At 35.2% G+C, this 19,719-nt stretch overlaps 1 protein-coding gene across 3 annotated transcripts in view; it reads right to left on the bottom strand.

Annotated features, from left to right (window-relative positions):
• The window catches only part of ATP9B (ATPase phospholipid transporting 9B (putative)), a 174,500-nt gene that overhangs the window by 41,185 nt on the left and 113,596 nt on the right, over nucleotides 1-19,719 (bottom strand). For all 3 annotated transcript variants that reach the window (XM_076330651.1, XM_076330652.1, XM_076330653.1), the window contains exons 12-13: nucleotides 11,843-12,003; nucleotides 982-1,124 (exon numbers count right to left, since the gene is read on the bottom strand). In XM_076330651.1, the coding sequence (XP_076186766.1) occupies nucleotides 982-1,124; nucleotides 11,843-12,003 (304 nt within the window). The remainder of the gene's footprint in view (nucleotides 1-981; nucleotides 1,125-11,842; nucleotides 12,004-19,719) is intronic.

Raw genomic sequence — 19,719 nt, 5'->3', positions numbered from 1 at the left:
TATTATGCTTTCTGAACAGTATAACAGAGGCCAACCCCTGCCCCCCCCCCCAACACTTTCTCACCATTTTGAACTATATTTTACTTAAAACCACTAAAAAATTTCTTCAGCTGCTTGAGAAACCACTTTCTCAGTTCAAAAGTTCAGCTTCTTAAAAAACCAGTATGTCTACCAGAATTGATTTATTCAATCTCGGAAAGAACCAATAAAGGAGAAGAAATACTGTATTTGCTACAGAATTTAACTTGTTATTTATCATGATATTTTCCGAAATAAACTTTTAAGATTCCTTAAATACATCTAGAAGTAAGAGTATGGTAAGATTGTAACAAGTTTCAGTCATAATGGCAGACAGCAGCATAGAGCAAGCTATTAATTCTTCACACGCTTACCTACCTTCTGATCCTGGTAAGGGTTGGCTTTTCCAGTATACCAGGTCAGGCATAGTAACAGGTTACAGTTATGAAGATGAAACCATACAGCAGCTCTAGAACTGGTCTTTGTAACATAAAGAGCAACTAACTTTGTGGGGATAACAGATGTCATTTTGGAGGCTGATCTTATGACTTGTTTTGGAAACGACTTGCTCTCTTGAAGGCCATTCGTAACTGTTACTATCATACAACATTGGAGTACAAGTGAGACGCAGAATAAAACAGCATCCTGAGTGCTAATCTAGAGTCTCTTCAAAGTAAGATATATGGTACTCTTACTAATGCTATCCAATGTCCTGTTACTATAGCAGGAGTGTTCCCACTGGAATACATCAGATTACTAGCAAATACTGACTTCCACATATAAGTACCGGCCTCCCTAAGCCTATTGGTACTGGTACAAAGTCCTCAAGCACATGCTTAAAATTTTACTGAAAAATAAAAATCAGTAGTCTAAATCTACTCTTACATTAACATATTCAAATATAGAATAAAATTTAGAAATTTTATAAAAGTCATCATATTTCAGAATTGTAACCTGATATACCTGTTTTATCCGTTAGTAAATAAACTAATCGTCCCAACTCTTCTGGTATGGTGCTAGTTCGAACAACTGTTCCAGGAATATTGTCATCTTTCATAATCATCCACCCATAGGCTGCCTTACCCATGTCCAAGTTCACACGTAAACTGCAAAGGAAATTTATACCATAATCAGTGTGAATATTAGGCAAAGTGAAAGTTATAACCATAAAAATAAAAGTAGAAGCTCGTTTTAGGATACCTAGAGAAAAATAATCTTAAAACTATATGCAACAAGTTTTTGAACAACACTTTTATGTGTTTGTAGAGTACATATCACAGTAGAAATTCAGGCTCCATCCCAGATTTTAGAAGCTACTGCAATACAAACAAATGCAATACCATGCCTTCTGCATGAGACAGATTGCAACACTTTGTGGAGATTCTTGACATAATTACATTGCTACACTTATACAGACGAGAATACTATATACACTTTATCAACAAGACCAGATCGCTATTCAAGTCATAGTTTTTATCTGTTAAAAAAACCCAACCCAACACCTATGTTTTCTTTATGACATGAAAGTACAAATTTTTGTACCTCTTCAAGTCACTGTTTTTTAAAAAAAACCCTATTTTTTTCTTCAGGAAAGTACAACTATATTTGTCAACTTCTCTTTCCCACCACAACCAATCAACAATGTTGCTGTCCTCCCCAAAATGTAGTTAGAGAGGCTCTCTATTGCAAAAAGAGAATAGTGCCCAAGCAGCGAAACGCACCCTCATGTGATAGCATGTGGGCTGGAGTTGCTACTGCCAGCAGCAATAAGGAACCTTTGGGTAGCTCTGTACTAAAAATTGTAATTTGCAGCAAGTTTTACTGATTATACATAGAAGTGCAAAATCAAAAGTATTTTTTCCAGTTCACTCAGTGTCTGCATATTTATTTGTTAATACTTCCATGTCTACATCATACAAGAATTAACTGCCCTTGCACCTTGTGTTCCCTATATTATAATAAAAAAAGTCTTCACTCATGCTGGTCAAAGATAACTTTAATCACATTGCTCTTCCCCAAAATTAAATTCTCCAACTCAAAACTCCATGCCACCTTGTTCTAAAACTTTAAAATGCTACTTTCCCTTAACTATTCACCATGTTCCTGCTACCATGCCAGAGGAACAGTGACTAAGGAATAGGCACATGTTCATTTCTGTTGACTCTGCTCTAACAGAAATACTGAAAAAACAGCTAGGATAGTGGCTACGTGAACTATTTGTAGCTAATTTGCCCAGGACAAAGGACTCGGAGTCCCAAGTTTAGTAACAGGTTTACAGTAACATGACTCTTAAAATTGTTCAGAGGTATATATCAAGGTCAAAATACTAATGCACTTCAGACCTTTAACAGTCCTGAAGTGCTGCTTTACAGCATAACCAAAACAGCAACCACAGTTTTCATCTGTCCTCTTGCAATCACAGCGACAGATTGATTTTGAATTACCTGAGGTAACAGTGGAGGGAACAGTGAGTGACAAACTGCAATATCCCATAAAGAAGAGATGCATTTAACCTGAAAATTCTGAAATTTCAACACACGCTGAAAAAAAATTCAGTTTATTCCACATCCCCTTCTTCCTGAATTTGTACAGCATACGACAACGCATGTGCCAGCACAAAAGAAACAAGTCTTTTTGATACAAGATTCTTGACCATTCAAGATGGTATTTTGTTCTTTACCTAGCTCTTATTTTCCCATTAAAATCAGAAGCAGCAGGAAACCATCCTTCTACCTGGTGATACACCCCAATTAGGTTTGCAGTATCATACCTAACTTCAGCTGTCTTCAGACACACAAATACATAAAAAATTAAGACAGACAACAGAAGAAGGACTCTACCATATTCTTTTTATTGAAAATGCTACAGTATAACAAGCAGAAAAATACTGGAAGTCACTTGCCTCACACTGGCCCTGTCTTACTCATTCCAGAGCCAGTACTCAGCAACCAGTACTTGCATTATGTCTTGCAGAGTTAGAGAGAATATAAGAACCAATGTAACACACTTCGCACTGAGATATGCGTTAGTCAACAGAAGGAACAGCAAAAGATTTACTCCTCTTAGGGGTGAGAACCTGCTAGTTAGCTAGTCAAGTACAAAGGATGCTGTCTAGCTTGAGAAGAGAAACACCAGCACACACACTTTATTTAAGAACAGCTAGATATTTGCTCTAGCCAGGAGTAAGTAGAGTAAGTGAAGGATGAAAGCTGCTCATCACCCCACTTCATACAGGCATTTGGGCTATAAATATTTTTTTCTGCCTGGGCTACCGAGACAGGAATTCTGCAATGAAAGCTCTATTTAAGACCTGCAATCCCAGGTATATGGCACACAGAGAGAAATCCACATGGCTGCTCTACCAATGGAGACCTACAAAGTCATCCAGACAGGAAAAACTGTACTTCAGTAAGATTAAATCAGAAAAGTCTCTCAAAGTTGAAGTGCAGTTCATATCTTCACCTGCATCTTTTATAAGCATGTGCGTTACCTGGTTTTGATGTTCTAAACACTCTCTATATGCATTTAATTATGATCTCACTTAAATACAATTTAAAGGTAAGGAAAAAAAAGGTTCTCTTGCTGAGCATCGAGGCATTTTAGGAATTACCCTAGCTTTCCAGCATGCACTGCTAAGTGGAACAGAGTGTACCCCCTTTATGCTGATGGACCTAATAGAAAGCTGGCACCACTAGCCTCTAGAGAAAAAACATCTCCCCAGTGACTACTACAGTCCAAGACAGCTTTCTGGCACACAGAGAGATACTGGGTACATGCTTTAATTGTTAAGATGCATAAATAATTAAACAGGAATAAAAAAACAAAAAATGAGGGCTATAGAATTAATACTAAAAATGCACCTAACATCTGTACACTGTTATCTTTCTCTGACTTCCTTCACTTGGTGCTTGTTGTCTTCGAGGAAATGTTTTTTGAAATCATTGTAGCTATCACCTAGCACATTACAGACACTGCCGTATCACTAAAAATGATGGAGACTTATTAATACTGAGTTTGCTTTCGAAACTAGAAATGTCTCCAACAGAGCTTCACAGGAACAGATAGAAATACTTGACTGAAAAGTCCACGAATTTTTACACAATAAAACAAGGAGATACTACACTTACTCAACACCAAGCTTCTTTCAGTGCCTGACAATATTAGCTATCGTTTCTCATAAATCCTTTGTGGACTTTAAGAAACCTCATTGTATAATAAAACCATTTTAAATTCACCAATTTTTAAATGCTTCTCAATTTCATTCAATTTAAAAGACTCCATATATATCAGTTATTAATGAAAATGCACAGAACAGCATCATATGTAGCATTAGCAACTTGCATCAGCAACACTAATTTTTAGCAAACCAATTAACATGCAATCTTTAGACACAGTATGTTAATATAGGTACTTGAAGGCTGTTGCAGAGAACGAGCATATTTAGTGAACATAATAGCATGAAGTTTCTTGTGTCTCAACCTCAGCACTAGTTACCCTAGAGCAGGCAAACCTAAGCCAACTTTTATCCAACTTGGGGATTTATTCCACTAACGGCCAGGGTGGCATCCCTCTGCAATTCAGCTTCAGAACAGATCAATTACACAACATTTCAGAATCCACACTGCTTTTTACTACAAGTTAAAACCAGATACTTTTGCTTTTATTCCCTCAAAAACATCAGTAGTGTTTTAGATTAAAGAAATTCATATTTACAGGACTTCTAAATTTCATTTTTCCCCAAATGGTAGTGACATTAGGCCCTCTTGTAAAGATTTCTGATTTTGTTTTTTAGTCAAAATGGACAAATTTGCCAATAAGCAAGGGCCTTTACTGAGAAAGTTTCAGACAAATATATTTAGAAACTCCAGAAACATTCTGCCTTTCACGACTCAGTGAAAAGCAATCAAGACCTAATGCAGTTAGCAAAGACAATTTTGTGAACAAAGTGATACCGTACTTAATAAAATTCAAGTATGAGTTTGAATTAAAATCATATGACAGTTTTATTTGAGCTTTGGCAGGCAGGAAAAACTTCCTGAGCAGTTCTGTATATAAGCAGAAGTTTTGTAGTAAAAAACAAAGCCCTGCCAAAACTCCAGATACAGTATGAGTACCCGTAGTGGTATCCAATTTTAAAAATAAATGAGTTAGAGATGTAGGTTTTTTATTTTCAGGACTTCTTTCTAAGTGAAATACTGAAGATCATATTTGGGTACGTTAGTACCCGAAACTGTACCCAATCCCCTATGGCTATATCTCCTAACCTTCCCATATCCCTTCCTGCTTGAAACAGCCACAGACTAGTCACAGAAAAGAATATGGAATAATTTTTAAATTATTGGTCAAGAAACAACCAAAAGCGTTTTAACTTCAACATGCCTGGAAAGTTAAATCTTTACAGAAAGTGATTTTTGGAGCCTGACAACTTCTATTAACTGGCACTAACCAAATAAAAATAGAACAAAACAGAAATTACTCCTTTTAAACACAATATTCTATCAGATCTAAATAAATAAAAATCAACCCACAGCTCACCCCTTTAATTTCCCCTAATTCCCCTTCTCCCATAATTTATTTGGAGAGGAAATTTGAATAATATATTACTTCTGTGTTTAGCCCACTACATAAATTTATTTAGTTTTCTCTGCTGTCTGAAACTCCCAAGAAAAGCCTCAGATCTGTGTTCTTGTTTGCTTCATAATTGGTCTCACTAGTTCTCTTGGACTAATTTTTCTAAATTTTGTCTATTATGTAAGCATATAAAAGGAAATGAAAGAAGGTGCACACAGCACTTTACATAATACCCAGGCAATGAATGTAACTTTAAAAGAGAACTCAATCCCAAACATTTATGCTTAAATACGCGTGGCAAAAAAATGCATATCAACCCTGTATTGCTACAGTGACTGTGGCACATGTAGTTTTTCAAGGGCCACATGCAACCTAGGTACAGATAATTAGATGTTGTAACATAGGTAGAACTTAAAACCTCAGGAGGAAATATGGGGAATAATTAATGAGAAAATTAATCTATGAATTTCTTACAGGCTGAAAACACAGTCAAGTGCAAAATACAAATAGAAAGCACGTCAAACGAGCGCCTTGGCACAAGAGATGTAGCATACGCAGCTCAGAAGAACAATAATTACTTCCTATGAAAAATGTTTCTTTGTTATTTTCACATTTATCAGGTCAGATGCCTTCTTTTATTAAGCATCTTATACAATGGCAACAATATTGACATTAGATGTCTAATACAAATAATTTTTAAAACATGAATATTTTTAGTGTATTCCAGACAAATCTGGCATTACTTACTGTAATACTATTAGATTAAAAACAGAAAAACAACTAGGAGCAAATAGGTAATGTTGCAATGTTAGAAAGGAAAAAGATCTACTGCAATAGATCAGTTTTTAAAAAAAAAAAAGGTCATTTTTAAACTGATTGTGCTTTCTTTATGTAGCATGAATGTCAGACATTGTAAGAAAAGCACAAAGCTAGCTCAGGCAGTAGTACAGCACCATACTGGGCAGGGTAAGACTTACTCTTAGCATGAGACACACACACACCATAGCTCCTGTTCATGAAGAAGTCAAAATTAGTTTGCAAAATATCAAGAAGCTTCATATAATTTTTTTCAGTCTCTATATAGATTGCATTATACATCATGATATGGTATAAAAGCATAATACACATTTATAAGGATTGCTTAAACTACTTTATGAGTAGCTCTTTAGCTCTTCCACACTGAAAGCTTTACATCATATATCTAATATATATTCTGTCTGTATATGTGAAACTACATACACTGATTCTCTCACATCTATACATTGTACAGACTAGAGCTCCAACACAGACAGCACAAACTACAACATGACTGAAAGCAGCATAGCTGCTTGCTGCTGTTAGATAGACACTACAGTCCTGTGCAGGTGTGAGTTCCCTGGATCTCGGGAATACACAGAAGCACACTGAATAAAACCTCCTTTTTCATATTTATATGATCCAGGATTTGATTGGATATTAACAAACTTCAGATACAAGACTTCCTAGCAGTATTTTCCTCATTGCCCACTGAAAACAGACTGACATAACTTGAAGGGTTTTCTTTAAATGCTCCTCTAAAAGATCCAGAAAAAAGCAGCTGGGAGCCAGGCAGTGCCCCAAAACTTTAATACTTAAGTGCGAGGCAGTTCCTTCCAGACGTTTGGGACAGCTTATTTTGGCAGAATGGCTCAGTGCCCAGCAGCCTTGGGGTGTCTGAAGGAAAGGACAAAAGACATTTCAGCTTCTGTGTACACCAAAACTAAAGGATCCTCCTAAAAAGATGGCTGATTAAGCCCCTGTCAATCCAGCTCTAAACTGCTACTAAATGTACAGCCTGGACAATACACATTTTTACCAGATCTCCAGTCAATACCTTACCATTTTACGGTAAATCCTCTACATTTCTTAACAGCTAAGTGGAAACATGTACAGCGACAGGATTCACATGCCTGTATACGTGAGGCAGTAATTTCACCAAACGCTGCTTGGCTAAGCCTAAATTATCTTGAAAAACTTTCCCGGCTACATTTTCTTTGGGAAAAACATAAAACAAACAAACAAACAAAAGGACTCAAGTCAAAGTGCAACTCAGTTTGTCTTTCAAGGCATTGAAGACGACTGGACAATGAATAAACAAAGTCCCATTACCTGGTGGTGGAGGGGATCCAGTTTGGTGGTGCAGTACCGTCACCAAGGCTAGCCTTTTCTTTGGCCTTGGCTGTCATTTCTGAACTGATTACTATGGCAGCTCAAGTGAGCTGATGAAGAGATGCTACAACTAAATACCGGGAAAAGGACAGAATTGCTTTGTGGCAAGGCTCTCTAACACCCTGATCATCTTTCCTGCACCCATACACACACCCGGATTTTCAGCTCAGTAGTTGAGCAGGTACCTCGCATCCCACATTGATTGAAGTCTCTTCTATTCTCTTGTACTTAAAAATACAAATATTGGTAACTGTCTCTCTGACAGCTCTTTCAAAAAAATTAAAACTAAACCAACTGATCAAATTAGTAGCTGCAAAAAAAGAAGGAAAAATTCCTCAAGACTTACATGATTTGTATCGGAACTTTAAATATGTAGGGTAATTGTCTTCAGTTCCACACAGAAGGGAAATTAAACTCTCCTGATAAAAATGTAAGCCTGATTTTAAAAAGATATAAAATTTAAAAGAATGTATCTATAACCACAGTGATAGAGTTAAACTGGGTAACCAGGTAAAAGATTGCATAATGATGACAAAGCTTTACCTTATCTTCCTCCGAGTTGCTGACTTTTCATTAGCGCGACTGTTTTTGCCCTCTGCCCTTTGTCATTCAGAAAATAGACAATCCAAAAATATACACATTCAACAGAAGAACCTTACTATTTAAAAAAAAAAAAAAAAAGGAACCATCACAGGCCTAAGAACTTCCACACTGGTATCACAAAGAGCAGCAGCATGGACATATCTGAGGACACATGCTCCCCCCAGCCTGCTATGTGCACTAGGTGACACAGTCAGACAAGATCTTGTAAGCTAATGGAGAATGTATTTTCATTGATTATTTTATTTAAAACAAGTAATGAAATGGTCTCAGTGACACTGGAGGAACCTATGGATAGGCATTAATGCATCTCAAACTGACTAGAGACAACTAGAAAAAAAAGCCTAAGAACATGGAAAAAACTCACGAGAATGGGTGAGCATAATCCTAGAGAGATTTATTTAGTTTTGGACAGTCTGTCAAGGACTTGCTTTCTATCTTCCTTTCCCAATAAATTTTAAGAAATTCAAATAGATTAACTTTGTAGGGAGGCAGATTGCCTATGGAGGCTCCCTGGGCTATACTTCCACCATAGGGGGAAAAGAAACATCAATTATAGAAGAGCAATTTTTAAGGGCCAAACGTTTCTGGGGATGCGGAGCTGTTCAAAACATTTTGCGCATAATGGTTCTAACTTACAACCAATTAAGAGCTGGGATAAGCTTTCAAAGTTTGTTTACTACTACTTTTTCTCCACTTTGCTTGATTCCTTGTACGCTACAGAATGTGGGCAATGTTGTGGGCTGGGTTTTTTTGGGGGGGTGGGGTGGGGGAGGGTGTTGGTTGTTGGGGTATTTTTTGTTTGGTTGTGTTGTTTTTGGTTGGGTTTTTTTTTGTTTGTTTGGTTGGTTTTTTTACAGTTGCTTTATGTTTATACCTCTGAAGTCTTACATGCCCCACAGTAATACTGTTCACACAGTGATGCAACATTGATCCAGAGGAGTATTTAGGATGCAGCTGAATCACAAGGAACTAGCTGCTCCCTGGAGCAAAAAATTTCCTCTTCCTATTAATTACAGGAGAGGCTGCCCAGAGATCGGTTAAACTCTGCTAACAGTTAGCTCCCTCCCTCTGATGATCTTCACCAAACATGTCTGGCCATGGAAAATTATTTTTATTGCATACCTGGAATTTCCCTTGCCCTGCAAACAAAAAGCCAAACACAACTGCAAAAAAGCTCTGTATTTAGAAACTTCCTGAATTCTCCAAAACCATCAACCAACACATTTCATGTGTGCATGAATTTAAATATGCTTTGCCTCTACCAGTCAATCCTGATCTCCCACATTCATTTTCTTTACCTGTGAGAAGTTCGTTTTTTCCCCCATGTAGCATTTTAAAAATAATGAGAGGACACAACACCTGGTGCTTCAGTGTTACTAGTCTTGTAGTTTTTGTCTCCAAGAGTTTACACTCCAAATACAGCCTAAAGAATAAGTGATTTCCATGCTTAACATCCAGAAGACAGGAAGAAAAGTGTAGTTATGTTTGAACACCGGCATGACTGGAGTTGTTTATTTTGCTGACAGTGTGGGAAGCGACCCTGTATACAAATGATTTGAGTTGAAGAAAAGTCGGTACAGAAATAGATAAATCTCTAGAGAGAAAAGCATTCTCTGATAGATTCCTGTCTGATCTTCCATGGAGTAACTATATGGTCCATCTCAGAACTAAACCAATCACATTCTCTAATACTTCTGCTTTGTATATTATCTCCCACAAGCAATTGAAAAATGGGATTAGGTGTATCCTAGAAATTATTTTCGGAAAAGAACTATTCCACAAGTCCACTAAACAACTCTTAAGTTGAAAATGAGCTGCTCAATCGACACGTTTTTCAGTGGCATATGTTGAACTGTCAATATAGAGCCAAATTTACTTACACCACCTATATGCTTCTAATCCTCTTGCATCCAGTAACAAAAATATATCTCTTTTAACCATTTTAATAAGTTTTGGCTTAGTATGTTTATTATGGAAGAACACAGTGACCAACAAGCGATCCTTTATACTCTTAGCTCATTTTTCCCTTCCCCTACATGTCTTTGATTATTAAATGCATCCTCCAGCAATATGTAGACTTAATACTTATCACTTGAATGCAGCACTTTTTGCTTCTTCACATGGCTAAGTTGCTTAATACTCAACAGCTGTGTGTGTATGGGGCGAATGATGACACGACCTGAACAGCAGCATCACACAAGCAGTAAGGGAGTTATGACAATGACAGTGTTTAGAAAGATATCACAAAATTGAAACACAAATGTGTAAATAAAAAACAAGAGCCATTTAAAGGAAGTGGAAACTGTTCTAAGATGACCAGTTTCTACAATGAAATCTCTTCAACTCCCCAGCAGATTTGGTGGAACCTTCTCCTTCAACCTCCCAACAGAACCAGTTGCTGTTGCAACACAGAAGAAGTATAAAAATACAAGTCCTTTAAGTTATAAAACCTTAACACAGGTACTTCCTGAGTATCACATGGTCAAATATAATACTGTTCCCTTCACATAGACACGTACTTAAAAAATGTGAACGCAGTAACACAGAAGTCATGTAAGCTTAGATTAAAATACCTAATGAAATCCTCCTGTTTTTTTTCTTCTTATACTACATAGATTTAAGTATTGTGTGCAAACCTGAGGGGATAGGTCTTAAACCTATCTACGGTTTAGTTGCTGCTAACTCTGTGGCTAGCCACTGGGCTTAGTGAATGACGTATCTCAAACGGAAGAGTTCCAGAGAGCATCTAAAAATAACAATCACCTTAATCTAAACACTGGGTATTTTAACAGGAGGGAGTATTTCCATTTTGCAAAGGCAATACCCATTCAAAGAAAAATACTCATTTCAGAGTCAGTGTTCTCACTTCTGTGTCCACAGAAGACTTGATTACACACATGGATATTATTTCCTGTTCCAGTTTATCTGCAATTTGAATATACAGTGCTCATGCTTAATGAATTAATTAATTCAGGGCAAGTCTCTACTTGGTTACACATGTTAAAAGTCCTCTCATTGTAAAAGCGCACCTACATTATTCAGCCATTCAATTTAAATTAATCATTGTAGTAAAAAGTCTGTATTTTAACCAGAGAAATGGAATATTTTCAGTATTTAAGGCATTAAAAATAAAATTCCAAAATATACCTAAGTTCATTCAAATACATGTTTCCTGGAACCACGTTCTCAAATATACCAAGATTGTATCCTTATTAATACATTTATGCTAGTAAAGGATTAGATATCCTGATTACTCCAGCAAGATGAACATTATACAAAAAAAATACAACAGTATTGTTTTCTGTACAGTGATCCTTCAAGAATCAGCAGATTTGTTGGCACCTTCTCCTTCAGCTTCCTGATAAGATCAATTTCCTTCGCAATGAGAAGCAAGTATAAATTTCAGGAAAGCCACATTCAGTGATATGAGACATCTGTGTTTTTCTTTCATTCTAATACATACCTGATCGGGATGATATAGGAAAACAGGAGGAGGAACCGGAAAAGGTTGCGATACCATGGGCCTACAAATCCTTGCAAGGTTACCATAACAACTGATAGTGCAACTAAAGCCAAAAACAGGGCTTTGGTCAGTTGATTCAACTCCAGGTCCAGCAAGCCAACCTAGAGGAAGTAGTATAAATCAAGTTAGTCATGACTTTTTCTTAAATTGACATTTTTGCGGTGCAAACAATTAGCTATTATTGGCTTTTTTTATTCCTACCTATTAAAATCCATGCACTTGTAACAATTAACTTCATTTTGATAACTGAATTGATTATTGTTCCTATGCTTGCATGCAACAGATATTCCCTAGTTACAGGACAATAACAATTCCCAGAACCAGTCTGAACTGTCCCAGCCAGGCCTTTTGAATGCCTTTACGCCTGACACATCCCTGCCCCATCCCCTGATTCAGGACAGGAACACAGAAGGGCAAGGAGAAAAGACAATTAAAGATTAACAAATGAGCAGGAACAATTTTCTTCTGTCATGCATGCAGCAAAAATACTGGCACTGTATATTATATTTGTAGGGTAGCTACTGCTCATTTACTGCTAGAAGATCAAAAACCTGTTAGATTCAAGTATCAATGGACAAATGCAACAGAGCTACCTTCTCATTCATGTAACTAGTGTACCGTAGCCTGTAACTATACTCCCATACCGGTCTGTAAATCTGAACTAATTTCATAGAAATATTTTTTAATTGTATGAAGCTTTCAGTTATTCAATATAATAATAAAAAACAACAATCAAGTGGAACATCCGTTTTCAAACCAAAATAGTAGAACAGAACTTCAATTCTTCACGAGTAAAGAGGTACTTGATTTAGAAACATTTCAGCAAAAACATTAAGAGAGGCTATCTTTCATCCACTGTTTCTCATGAAAAAATATTTTTAAACTATGTAACTAAGACTCTCACCATTTCAATAATGTATGCTGTAAGCTAAGTATTTATACTCCACTTTTTGGGATGTTCTTGTAGTCAGTAAAATATGTGGGAAAATTATGTCAGGAAGAGTTTCCTAGGCCCCGTCACAGATGCCCCTTTTATCTCCAAGTCTTGCCAGTAAGACCAGCAAAACATAACACTTCCTTAGATAACAAACATTCTGCAAAAGAACCACTTTAAATATAGTTCTTAAAAATTCCAGCAATCTTGCTTATACATGGGCTGTCCCTTCCCTAGAGAACCAGGCAGCTGAAGACCACAGCGGCTGATTTATCAGCTGCATTTAAAAAGCAGCACAACGAGGACAAATATCTTGCAATTTCCGCTGCTTCAACTACTACATAGTTTATGCTTGAATTATTGAGAAAAATAGGTTTTTGGATTAAAATGAAGAAAAATTAAGCCAGGGAAGTAGAGCATGTTTCAAAGCCCAGATCTTTTTGCGTTGACAAAGGCAGCCTAAGTTTCAGGCCTCGCTGAGGATCAGATGAAGTCATTATTCATTCAGTCAGGGAAAAAAGACTCAATTACCTCAACCTAAAGATGCTATCAATGAATGCAAAGTGCATATTTTACTCTATTCATCCAAATCCCATTAAAAAGTGAAAGGAATGATTTAATCTGGCCTTCTAGAGTTGGTCTTTTTTTGTAATAAAATAAAGAATCACTGTCTTGCAATATGCATAACCACTACCTCACACTTTTTTTTCCTGCATCATGGTAGTGAAAGCCTATCTCTCCCCTCAGCTCCCCCCTCCGACCCCCGTAAAAACCCCACCCCAGAATAGAAATGAATAAAGAGCTTCTTTGGAAAGAATGCCACTTTTTGGACAGAAACATTAAATTTAGTCCACTGCACACTGATACGTCGCTAATTCAAAGCATTAATACCTTTCTAATTGATGAAGACAGATGTGAATTTAAGTTTGGAAACCAACAAAAATGTGTTTGGAGAGATATTAAGAGAATAAAGAATTTTATGAAAAATTTTCACACAATAAATCTCTTGCTCAAGAACATTTGGTTTGTTACTAATAATGTCATCCTTTTTCATACAGATCATACTATTGGCCATAGTAAATTTTAGTATTTTCATTCACTATAGCAAGTGAAGGCAATTACAAAACCCTACTCAAGGCGGCACACAAAGAAAGTAGGTTTTAATAGAATGCATTCTCCATTTCTCAAAAATTAGTTACTATAATATACTGAAATATACTTAATTAGTTTAATACTGTGCCTTTCCACTTTAGCAACTTCTGCACTCAAGCTAATGAAACACTGTTGAATTATCCAGATACATTTAATGTAGAAATTCACTAACATTCTCTAAAATTCATCTGAATATTGGAAAAGTGGGTAAACTTCATTTTAACTGCATTGTGATTTTATCAAAGCATTTGTAAAATATAACATCTTAAGAAAGTGATTTCTTTCCTTTTGAAAGTAATCATAACCAGAATAATTATGACAATATAAGAAATAGATGAGTTAAAAATTGGAGTAATTTTCCACATTTATTGCTATTTCCCATATTAGAAAAGCAAATTTTCTTCTACGTGTCATAATATTTGTTCTATTTGAAACAACTGTGTTAACAAAATTAAACACACCACTGGAAATTTTAATCTCCAAGGGAAAATTTGTACATAATGTCTAAGACAACCACAATAGTTTTGCAAAGGGGCTGCTGTACGATAATGAACACAATAATTGCCTGTATAATCTAAAATGCTACTAATGGCAACAACTGCAAATCCATTTAGCTCCTCTTTAATTTATGCACGAAGTTTTAAATAGCTAATGGTTCTCAGTAAAATAATGGCTTATACCATCAATAAAAAGTATGGCATTGTCTACTTGCACCAAAAAAAGCCTACAAGTTTTTAAAATACTTTATTTTTGAATGAGGGAATGATTAAAAGGTCTAAACTTCACATTTTGGACCACAAGGTTTAAGTCATTATCTTATGAAAAAAAAATCTTAATTTAAGTAGCAAAAGTTGAAAGCAACAAAAAACCTTTCTGACTACTGAAATAGAACATGAACAGCAATATTGCTATTGCTGCCCTAGATGCTTAACTTTTGGGAAAAGTTACCCTCTGAAGCTATTATTGTAGTAATAGAACAATTCTTCTAACGTTATAAAAAGTGTATTTCTTGGAGAATGAGAAATTTTTTTTTATGCTAGAATATTGAAATGCAAAATTTGATAATTAAATGTTGCACAATGGTCAAGATTTCTCAAAATAGTCTAGTGCAACCATTTTTTATTCAATTACAGTTTAAAATGCATTAGAAATAATTGGTCATAAATAGCCTTTTTTAAGCGCCCTACTTTAATACTGTTGAAGTATTAAGGCACTATCGCAACCAAATTCCTCCACGAAGGTAATTATATTTCAGTAATCAGTCTGGTTCTGCACTGACAAACACCATATTGACTACAATGAAATTTCATGGTATGTATGTTTGAGATAGACTTTGGCTTAATTTGCACCATAAACATAAAAATTTTCTTTCCTATTCTTAATACATGCTCTGAACTTTACTTTATTAAACCTTGAATACTAGTCGATTATTCATGTTTTCATTAATTCTAGTCTAAACTTACATGTAACAGCTACACAAAGAGTAAGGTAAGTATTTAAAATTACTAAAATTCAAATAATATATCTTTCTTCTTTGGGCTGACAAAAACAAGCTTTGCCTAAGAAAAATAATTCATAGCATTTCATCATTTATAAAAAAATAATTTTTATATAGACTACTATATACAGTTAGCTGCACATATCTGAACCCCTATGGCTTTCTTCAATAATCTGTTAAACCTTTCCTATAGTCCCTAGGAATAATAGATTATTAATCTGTGTTTAAAGGCTAAATAGACACATCATTATCTGTTTACCTTAATCTTTGACACTAAAAACATGTACAGCAACTTTGGAATCTGTAAATGTTTCTTTGTTAAGTCTCCTAATTCTAAGGTTATTCCTATGATTCAAATTCTTGACTGCTCAGCAATCCAGGTAACTACATTAAGCTAATATAACTATGAATCAAAACAAGTAAAGCAAATGAATTCAAGTTTAGGAAGCATCTTTCCTTAATTCACTGTACTCAAGTAATGGTCTGACAAATGTTTCTCTACAAGCCTGTCTTGATTAACATAAAACCCACCAAATCTTGCATACATTATGTTACACTTTTCAATCAATATCTTACTCGTTCTTTTAAGCAGTACATTCAAAGGTAGGAAAAGCAAAGAAAACACTGAAATATATACAGTGACCATTTAGTGAAAAAAGTCACCTATCCCTGCTTTTTCTCAGATCCATTTTCAAACATCCCAATCACTTGTTTAGCTGCAAGAGCAACAACGACAAACCTTGGAAACATTTTCTGAAGCACTAAAAACCTATTACAAGTTTTATTCATTTTAGAATTAGAGCAATAATCGTGGTGGTGTGTTGGGGTTCTACTTGACTTAGTAAAACTGAAATAAACGTTAATTATTTAGTCCACTTCAGTGGAGTCATACAAAAGTAATAACCAGAAAATAGTCTATTTGATTCCAGTAACATTTTCTGTATTTCCTTTGGCAAAAAAAGTATGCATCCTTCATGCTACCTTTAATGCAACCCAGTATCACTTTGACCAAACTGAAATATTTGGCATTATGTTAATATTGCAGGTTTATGGAACTGAATTACATCTATTCTACATTGATTTCAAGAAACATTTTTAGATATTTAGCATTGATTGTATCCCCAGAGAAACAAATTACAATTACTTGTCTATATTCTTACAAAAAACAGCCCCTATCCAACAGATAGGGGCAGATTTAAACAGATTAAAACAGATTTAAAACAGTAGAAATATTTTAAAACTCAAGAAGAAATACATGGTTATCACCCAAAGGAGGAAGAGTAAGCTGCAAGTAGATAATGTTTTTTTGAATGTTTTGATGCATATTCAAAAACAGAGGTTTAAATGCTTTTAAAAGCAAAATAAGTTTATTACATTTTGAAATTATCCTTCTGGCTTGCCTGTTTTTACTTTAACAAGCTATTCATAACTGCATAATATCTATGTTTGAAATAAACTAATCGTTTTAGAAACAAAATTCCCTTTTGTAGCTAGTAATATCTATAATGCTAAAAGAAACGAAGACTCAAAACATTTTTTTTCTCTCTGCCTCCTTTATTTGTCCATTTTATATTGTTGCCTTTTCTAGACTCAACATCACCTGAGTTTGGATACTCAAAAGTGAAACCTGAAAGTCTTCCCCAAGTTTTTAGAGGTGCTTAGCCCTCTCTAGTGCGGTCTATTATAATAAAAACTGTAAGTGAGCTATATCCACAACTGTACTTAAATAGTGAACTCAGTTGCTTGAAGTAAGGCACTCATTTTGACAAATACTGGCCACAGATTTCATAACCTTAAGTGTGTCTTCTTTTTCAGTTGTGTCCTGATTTATCCTAACACCAACAATTTACTATATCTGTAGTAAAACATTACGTTTCAAAAGAGCAAAATGAGAGAAACTGAAGGTGACCCATTCTTAATATCCAGTTGACTATAAATCTGGTTTTCATTAACACTTTTGCAGTTTGCTCAACTATCCCAATGTCTCTAAACATTCTTCGATCTGATGTCTCTTTTTAGAATCAGTCTTTACATATAACAATGAAGCCAAATTATTGATATTTGCAATTTGGTTATTGATATTTCAGTATTTTGCTCTAATTTGACTGAAGGCTAGAAAGAAGACTTGGCGGCAGTTAAAGAAATGCCATGTATAGTCTGGTTCTGGTCAGCAGAGGGTGCTCAAGATTGGTGCTAGCTACCGTTTTCAAAAGCTCTCTGTCGGTAATGCGGTACCAAGCACAGCACTGTACCTTTACAGGGCGACCTGTATTTCTGCATGACCTTCCTTGGCCGACAGCGTTTACCTCGTTTAGTTTGAAATGTTCAGAGTTAATTATTCGAAAGGCTTTAACAATTCAGATTGTATACTGAAACTATTATACTTCCTTCTCAGCAAAAAGTTACACTTCTCATACCTTTATATAGTCAGACTTGCACCTTAAGGTGCCAGTAAGTCAGATGCCGTGTGACCATGTGTTCTCCAACTTTGCTATGTATTTGTCATACACAAGAAAAAAAAATGTGCACAGAGCATATAAAGAAACTGAAAAGGTTAATGGCTCCTTAGACTCTGGCATTCATATAGGGATTGTGCTGTGTTAGTAACATACCCTCCTCCTATTAGAAGCTATCAATTGAAAACATTTTCTCAAGACCACCCATCCATTTAGAATAATTACTTCAATAATCTAAGCTAACTCATCATATTGGAGACTTCAACAACCAAAAGCATTCACACAGAGAAACTCTTAAGACAACCATTATTTCAATTTAAAACAATCTAGGTACACAAGATTTCATACAGAAGACATTCAGAGTTTCTAAGCGCTCGCAGTCCTCCTTGCATCTGATCAAAATTGGTAAGACAGGGAATTCTGGGGGAAAAAAAGATCAGGATTTAAAGATGTTTGATTTTACAGTGAAACACTATCTTCAAATTTATATTTCATCTGTAACTTTTACAAATGCTTGTTATATCTTCTTTAAGTTTGATCATCACCAGATTCAATTCAAGACTTTTCTAGCATACTGTCATGTAATCCGTTCTTTTAACAGTCAGAATACAGACTAAGCAGCTTTACACATTACACACTATTATTAAAACATACTCAATGGAGATGGCATTTTTTCAAATCTGAGTAGATTAAAAAACATGGCTTACTCTCTCACAGATGAAAATAATTAGCTTTGCCAAAGTAACTGCAAAACTAGCATGGGAAGAACTGGTCCCAAAGTTTTTATTGGGTAGCATTTGCAATTATATAAATAAATAAATAAATATTAAAAATGGTGATACATGTAAAAAAAAAGTAAATAAAATAGCTCAGTAAGAGGTACTACTTCCTTCAAGAAAAACAATTATAAAAGGGACCTAACAAATTGATTGCAACAGTTAGCTCTTTCATTTTTGTAAATTTTGGAAATTCTAATATAGCTACACTTCAGACCATGCAGCTGACTGGTCTAAATAACTTTTTCATACAGAAAGCTGCACACATTTCTTTTTGTCACTGCAGGGACTGAATTTCTGGTTTTTATATATGTTACACTGTATGTTTAGTAAGATTTCATAAATGGTATGAGAACCTTGTAGCTTTTTCAAAGACATCTTTGAAATTAAGCAAACACTTGAAAACGTGTATCTAACGAAATCCAACATTTGCTTACTCTACATTAAAAATAAGGTGTTAGTAACTCAGCTCCTCATAGACTGTCTAGACTAAGCTATTAGCAGAGATTATTACAGTTTTTAAAGAGTTTATCTCACAACAGGGCTAGGGGAAGAGAGGTCAGAGCTAAGGTTATCGAAACACACATGGCAATTTTTCCATTAATAATTCAATTAAATAAATGAAGCCAAGAACCCATGAAGTTTAAGCTTGCTTTAAGTTTTACCATTTAATTTTATTCCAAAACAACAGTAAGCTTAAAGACAGTTGACAGGGTTTTTTTTTTCTTCCATCTTTCTCAAGGTTAAATTGAGAAGTGCATTTGAAAATTTCTTTCCATGTAAATTACAGACTTCTTTTTTCATTGTACCTTGCTATTTTAAAAGTTACAAGAAAGTTGGGAAAAAAATTCATCAGGAAACAGTGGCACACATTAAGTTGGTGCTTATGCCATAAAAATACAGGGAAATCACAGCTGCAACCTTTCTTCATGGAAGTGTAATTGAAGTAATATGATACACACAATACACAGATGATTAAAGTGACTGAGGCAACCTTCTGA

The sequence above is a fragment of the Aptenodytes patagonicus genome, chromosome 2 (genome assembly GCF_965638725.1).
Source record: "Aptenodytes patagonicus chromosome 2, bAptPat1.pri.cur, whole genome shotgun sequence".
Taxonomy (NCBI): Eukaryota; Metazoa; Chordata; class Aves; order Sphenisciformes; family Spheniscidae; genus Aptenodytes; species Aptenodytes patagonicus.
Note: the sequence above shows the minus strand (reverse complement) of the source record. Positions and strands in the feature narration are given on the sequence as shown.